Source organism: Histoplasma capsulatum, genomic scaffold, assembly GCF_000149585.1.
Source record: "Histoplasma capsulatum NAm1 scaffold_5 genomic scaffold, whole genome shotgun sequence".
Taxonomy (NCBI): domain Eukaryota; kingdom Fungi; phylum Ascomycota; class Eurotiomycetes; order Onygenales; family Ajellomycetaceae; genus Histoplasma; species Histoplasma mississippiense.
In genome coordinates this window covers 1,096,536-1,103,603 of record NW_001813978.1, presented here as the reverse complement: position 1 = coordinate 1,103,603, position 7,068 = coordinate 1,096,536, and the positions used below count along the sequence as shown (strand labels likewise).

Genomic DNA, 7,068 nt, shown 5'->3' with positions numbered 1-7,068 from the left:
TGGCCGTTTACACACATTATTTCTAACGATATGTGCTTTTCATCTCTTCTATAGAAATGAGTGGAGAGTGTCCCGAAAATTCTGCAATTCCCGCAGGCAAGGGTTTGCCCTAGTTTCCAGGTGGGCACCTCCCATGTATCTGTCCCCTGAGAGTTAGTAGTAGCTGCTTGGTATGGGGATACGGAAATGCTAGTTAATGTTTCTATACCTATGAATCTACAGGCATATCCAGGTATAGCGCATCTACACTTACGCTGCGTATGTACTACTGTTTCCCACATCCTGTTTCCCAATGCAGGAATGACCCGATAGCCTCGCCAGTTGTGGTTTCCCCGGCCATGCTGTTTAGGGTCGCCATAATACCTTGGTTGTTTCTCCTATTCGCGTTCAACCTCGTGTATCTGATGCATTACGTTCTTTTGTCTCTTAACTTTCTGCAACAGTTTCCAGTTGCACCCGCTTGTTCTCTTCTATTCCCTCTACCCCCCCAGGTTATTCACCAAAGTCTCACGTCTGGATAGCTTGAATTCATTGCCTCCATCATGAACTCCATGGGAGGAAGCATGGAAGAAGACTGCCAGGGACAGTCTCTTGGTGTATCCTCCGTATCAGAGCCCACTGCCGTGCCTCTGATTCCAGCTTCCAATCAAGAGTCTCACAGCTTCAAACGATGGATAAGGAGCATGCGGAAGAGGAGGACTCCAAACTACGATGCTCCTCCACGCTATGTTGTGGGGTGGCCGGACGATGAGAGTAAAGACGAGAGTTATAGGATGTTCCCAACGCTTTACCAAAGCCAGCCAGATCGTTCGTCCACTGCATCCTCGTCAAATCTCCACACCGTCAAAACCGCCAGTGTTGGAAGCCTAAGCATGCTGACCCGGCCGCGGACGAATACCCAAACAAGCACCCAACGAAGCGCGTGCCACAGCAGTGCTTTTTCTGGGTCGGATGCAAGGGTATCCATGGAGAGCAGCAGGCTGACATCCACGCTGTCCCTAGATGAAGGTGCATGGAACCGTGCTGTCCAAAGACGGCAGGTAATACGGGAGATATTGGAGACAGAGATCACCTATCTTGCGGGGCTAAAGGCGCTGGTAGAAGTAAATTGACTTCACGTTAACCCCTTACCTTATTACTTCTCCTGGAATACTGACGTGTTAAAAAGGTTCTGAACACCCTAGGAATCACCGAAACAGCACTGCAGCGGAGCACGCTCGATCTGATCAGCTTACACGAGGATCTTATGGCTAAGTTGGAGGGCACGATGCCTAGGCCAGACAGGGTCATAACCCCGATATGGATGACTGCGCGACGTCATATTAAGTTTGGCAACATGGATGCTGGCCTGGCGAGAGCAAATCGAAAATCAGTGACGACGAGAAAGCTGCGTGAACCTATCGATTCCCGGATTGAATCCTCCAAATCGGTGGCAGCAGAACCAAATGAGGCTGCTGCGGTCGCTAAGTTAATGCAGTCAATGGTAAAATTTACGCCTGTTATTCTGTTTGACTACTACCTTTTGTATCAAAGACTAACCCACTATCTTCTGCTATAGCTTCCGAAATTTAAAGTTTACGAGGACTACGGCGTTAAATACCAACTCGTAACCAAGGAGATAGACCTGTTGCGCAAATCAATAACGAGTTGGCAAGATTTCGATCATGGGATTGAGGCTCTTTTGAAAAATGTGGCTTCTACTAATACCCGTGAAGCCATATCTAACCAATGTTTCACACTTGGTGATCTTCTGATGAAAGCGAGTGCTGATTCTTAATTCTTGTGAGCGTTGCTGAAGGATGCTGCTAACGATCACATGTCACAGCCGATCCAACGGGTTTGCAAATATCAGCTATTCCTTGCTGAGCTCCTCAAAAACACGCCTGTTGCCGATTGCCCTTCCTCACACTCTATAATTGAAGTAGCCTTACAACAGACGCTGTCAGTATCACGGGACATAAATCGTGCTACTGGGGACCCGGTAGCTAAGGATCGGATTCGGAAAACTATGCTCCTAGGCGAGAAGCTCGAATTTGCGAGGAAGGTATGGATCCAGTTTTGACCAGTTGTATTAACTGCCTGTTTTCACGGGTTAATTTGTTTTATGAACTAGGGTGATCGTAGTGTTCTCCACGATTTTGGACCTATCAAAGTGTGTGGAGCTCTTCATGTTACATATCAAACCAAAGACAGCGTAACCGGCGAATACATGTTGTGTTGCCTATTTAGCAAGTATTTGCTGCTCGCAGCCCCATGCGAAGACAATCGAAAATTCAATGCCGTTGCAGTAATTCTCGTTCAGGGAGCTAGTGTAGAGCCTGCGGATAATGGCATAGGTTAGTAATGGCATTTTACATTCTAGTAAATCCCCAGAAAATATGGTAACTAATAGATATCAGGCCTCCACTGTTTATATGCCCCTTTCTCCTGGAAATTGGTCTTCGAGATCCGGAAGCAAACTTTTGAAATACTATTGACCGGATGTTCTGAAAGAGAAGCCTCTAGCTGGAAAGATCACCTTCTGAGACAGTCGCTAGCTGAGATTCCCAATTCTTTGGATGAAAATATTATTACGCAGAAATACTCCACAACCCAACTGGCTATGAAGCCAATTGGCGCAATTGTTTTTGCTGGACAAGTCCATGACCTTACCCGTCGCTCATCAATCCACGGATCTCTGTTTACTACGCCTTCGCACACAGATTGTGTCCGTCTTCTCATTAAAGGAACCCAAGCTGTACCCCATGAGAACTATATCAGGCCATCCACTCTGGGAAGATCCCAATCCCTCCAATTAGCCCGTCAGTCTATTGTTCTTTGCCCCAAGAGGCAGGACAGGATTCGCATGGAAAAAGCGCTCTATGATGTTTGGACGTGTGATGTTCTTCCATACCCTGGTATGCCAGCTTGGAGGGGAGAACACCTGATACGCTCATCGGCAGAATCATTTATTAGACGGCTGAGTTCGAGGCGGCCATTCACCAGGAGATCCAGCAGCCTCACGACGACGATCACAGCTAAGTCTATTGATCGTACCGCCACGTATAAGGAAGTGAACTCCATCGACGACTACATAGGACCTATTGAAACCTTTTCATCCTGGACGAATTCTATCAAGACCCAGGAGATTGTTCATGAGGAAGCAAAGGATGATTTCGACCGCCGTTTGTTTGGGGGTGTCGATCCATACCAACGGAAAGGATCATCAAGGGGGCGGGGAGAAAAGAAAGAGGGGAGTAGTCCCTCCGGGAATGAACGCAACAAGCCATCACTCAGGAAAAGATGGAGCATTTCAATTTTCAAGGGAAACACCCCAGTTCTACCTAGCATTGCCTGTTGATTCTGCATGCCGTGTAAGTAATACAGTATTCCTATACAGCACATAGTTTTGGGGAGCATCATAGGGTAGTCTAAAGGGAAGAAATTGGTTGGAGTTATTATGACGTACCAGGCCATTTGAATGCAGTGTCACTCAATAACATCGCCTGCATTGGAAGCCGGGGTGGAGCCGATGACGTCGTTGACTGGATGGATGACAGTGACATCACTAAGATGTTCGCAGAAACCTTGCTTTCAAAATGAGAACCTACAAATCGGAGTAGATGTGTTCTAGTACGTATACCTATTAACGTTTTTCTTCCTCCCAGGTAACATAAGGAGAAAAGTATCAAGTTCAGATCTTGCTCTCCAACTCTTATACATATATCTATACCTGCCTTGCCATATTACTGTTTCTCTGTCCCCTGATAGACCTTCGGAGAAAATAAGGGAAAGTTCCTCTTGTATTGGGAAAGTAAGGAATTCCCTCTTGAACTGAACTCTATATAACTAGCTCAGTGGGCGCCCCAAATAATCCCTGCTGCTCTCTATATTTTGAGAACAATTTCATCCTCTGCTTCATCTATACTCATAATCTGCCTTTATCCTAAGTCCCACCTATTCGAATAAGGACGAACGAAACAATCCTCCTTTCCTACCCCCGTTGAACACAACAGAATCAAATCAAAAAAGAAAATTAAAATAATCATGGCTCGCGGAAACGTCGGTATCTACAAAGTTTTCTACAAAGGCAACACGGACGACTTCCTCGTCTTCATCGACGACGTCGCGATGGTGAAGAAATGGAAAAAGGATCATTCGATCCCATTGGCACAGGTCGTGAGTGGGTTCCAGGTCTTCATTACGCATCGGTATGTTGTTTGCCCTCCCCTCTCTAACCTTACATTCCCTTTCTCTTCTATTTGGCTTCATATATGATGGAGATATGTGACTGTTGACACCTTTCGTTTATATTTTTTGTTTCAATAGACAAGGTGCCCAGGGTATTCATGACACGGCAAGCAATGCCATACTAGATTCTGAGTTCGGGACGGAGGATACGGTTGCATGCATCAAGAAGATTTTAGAAATGGGTGAGGTACAGGAGACAGAGGTAAGAATTATACATACATACGCAACCCTATTTCTATGTTCTTTTCTTGTCTTCCTTTTATTTCCCCTTTGAGGGGGTGCGGGTACCCATCATCTATCATGGTCGTGAATGAAAGGGGAGAAGCACACAAAACGTAATCAAGAAAATCTAACGTGTGGGATTAACGAACAAAATTATAGGCTCCCCAACGTTACGGGACAAAGAATGACTCCATGGGTCCGAGGGTTAACCATTAAACTCCTTGGGAAGCGGGATGATTCGTTGACAATCCCTTGCCGCTTAACCTGAATGAAGGAGAAGAAGGGTCCTTGTCGTCTCCGATGCGAAATCGGAATATAGGAAAGGGAAATGAACCGAGCAAATGGCTAACGGTTTGTCATCATTATCGTCATTATCATTATTATTTCGGTTGCTATATTACGTCTGTGTGACGTGATATGATGGCTTATTTATGTATGTTTTTATATATTTGTTCTCTGAGTTGTGATGTAAATAAATAAACGTGAATGAAAATTTTTATTTTGAAGAAATGGACACACGAAGCAGTAGGAGGGTCACTTGAGCCCCTCCCTGCGATGGATTTTACATTTATCTGTCTCGCAGTGATGATGATGCTGGATATGTTACATATACAATACATCCTGCATATTCAATAATTCGACGGTTCTATATAACCTAAAGACTATATTACTCTTACCAGTATTACTGGAAATTGCGCTCCTTGATCGAGATGTAGTTAGTACGCTTCTTTGTGGTATTGTCTCGGAGGTCAGTGGGATTTGTGCTATGCCATACTATAAAGCAGAGACCTGTGCTGTGTAGCTCGTCATTGCAACCCTCATGATTGGCAGTAGTAGCCAAGAGGTTAGGTATATCACAAAGCCGCCAGAATGTGGACACAGCTATGGTATCAAGAACCAAAAGAAAAGCGAAATGAGGGCAGCCAGGACGGAAAGTTGATGAAGATGAAGAATGATATTCAAAAGCTAAATTTAATACGATAAACTAAATTTGAAAGGTCCCAATATTCTCCAAGTTTAGGGTTTGCTCACATGGTGGTTGAGCAGGGCTTAGGGACATGATGGATGGGCATTCGGTTTCTGCCCATAAGTCCTCACTGAACCACGCATTCGAGCAATTAGTGTCGACTTCCTCCACTTAGAGTTTCCTGGATCTTTTCACCAATCATGTCTCCAACTTTACCCATTACCTTATCAGCGATGGTTTCTATGTCAAATGAATAATCAGTATGCAACTTGTAGAAATGAAAGGATAGTCATGAGATAAAAAGTTGGGTGGGTACCGAGTGTTTTCGTTTAACCTCCTTGAACCCTGTTAAATCAGAACTCACCCTTCTGACCATACTCCCCAGAGTCGCTCCTATCTCCATACTTATTCGAGGACTTCGACCCGTATTTGTCCTCATCATCGCCATCACGCCCGCTGGAACCATATGAAGTCTTATGTCGATCAGAAGAACCATAAGAATCACCATCATCACGACGGCTGGTGTTAGACCCATAGGTGGTAGTATCGTCATCACCACGGCTCGTCGAGCCATAAGTCGAGCTCTTGTTTCGATCGGAGGAACCGTAGGAATCATCCTCATCGCGCCGGTTGTTGCTGGACCCGTACGAGGAGTCATTTCTATTCTGGTTATCAGAGCCATATGAATCACTCCCTCTTCCAGTATTTCTAGAGGATCCGTAGGAATCATTGTCGTCCCTCTTACTGCTACCGTAGCTGTCATTATTGGTTCCAGAGGAACCATAGGAGCTCTCGTTTCTATCGGAAGAGCCGTAGGAATCGCTTCCCCCCGTACGAGCGGACGAACCATAGGTATCATCGCGGTTGCTGGATCCATAGCTGTCGTTGCCACTGCCTGTGCGGCCAGAGGAGCCATAAGACCTCTCGTTATCACGCTCGCTCGACCCGTATGAGTCAGAGCCTCCGGTACGGCCGGAAGAGCCATAAGAGTCATTGTTGTCACGATTGCTGGAGCCATATGAATCGTTGTCACGTTTGGTGTTGCTATTGTCGTTGTAGTCGTCCAGAGATCCGTAGGAACCAGTTACGCCAGAACGGCCTGATGACCCGTAGGAATTATCATCGTCCCTGCGGTTGGAGGAGCCATAACTATCCTCATCACGACGGGATGTAGACTGGCTGATGTTAGTAATGTTGCCATATCGTTATCAGAAAAGCATCAATTGGAACTGGAATGGGCTGGCCAGCAAGGGAGATGAGATTGTGATTTTACTCCGTCGTAGCCGCTCTTCCACGAGCCTGCACGTATTATAAGAAAATTGGACTGCGGGGAGCTCAACGGCAGTAAAATGTGTCACTCACATAGCCGTCACCACTGCCGTTGTAAGACATTGTCAAAGAGTAGAGGGCAAAAAATAAAACGTAGAAGTGAAATAACTGAGGTGATAATTGGAAACAATGGAAGAGTACATTTTCACTTTGTATGCTAGAGGATGTAACTATTGACGAGACACAGACGGAGCCGATGCAGAAGCGTGGCTGAAGCAGATATTTATCTTTTCAGCAACATAATCTACTTCTCATGGGAGAGAGGGTTAAATCCTCGACACGCAACATTCCGGAATATCACGCCCACAATTGTCACCACC

General features: G+C 45.6%; 3 protein-coding genes across 3 annotated transcripts; 2 read left to right on the top strand and 1 right to left on the bottom strand.

The window, feature by feature from the left end:
- Nucleotides 1–542: 542 nt before the first annotated feature.
- HCAG_05186 (predicted protein) lies at nt 543–3,582 on the top strand (the record flags this gene model as incomplete). The annotated part of the gene is made up of 7 exons (XM_001539669.1): nt 543–1,103; nt 1,169–1,483; nt 1,559–1,606; nt 1,826–2,044; nt 2,114–2,336; nt 2,400–3,164; nt 3,452–3,582. 7 exons carry the CDS (start codon nt 543–545, stop codon nt 3,580–3,582), a joined length of 2,262 nt encoding a protein of 753 aa, XP_001539719.1.
- Nucleotides 3,583–4,026: 444 nt separating this feature from the next.
- On the top strand, nt 4,027–4,668 carry HCAG_05185 (conserved hypothetical protein; the record flags this gene model as incomplete). Its single annotated transcript, XM_001539668.1, has 3 exons — nt 4,027–4,190; nt 4,309–4,432; nt 4,612–4,668. 3 exons carry the CDS (start codon nt 4,027–4,029, stop codon nt 4,666–4,668), a joined length of 345 nt encoding a protein of 114 aa, XP_001539718.1.
- Nucleotides 4,669–5,570: 902 nt separating this feature from the next.
- On the bottom strand, nt 5,571–6,811 carry HCAG_05184 (hypothetical protein; the record flags this gene model as incomplete). Its single annotated transcript, XM_001539667.1, has 3 exons — nt 5,571–5,659; nt 5,784–6,594; nt 6,782–6,811. The coding sequence occupies 3 exons, from the start codon at nt 6,809–6,811 to the stop codon at nt 5,571–5,573; spliced, it is 930 nt and encodes a 309-aa protein (XP_001539717.1).
- Between the last annotated feature and the right edge of the window lie 257 nt (nt 6,812–7,068).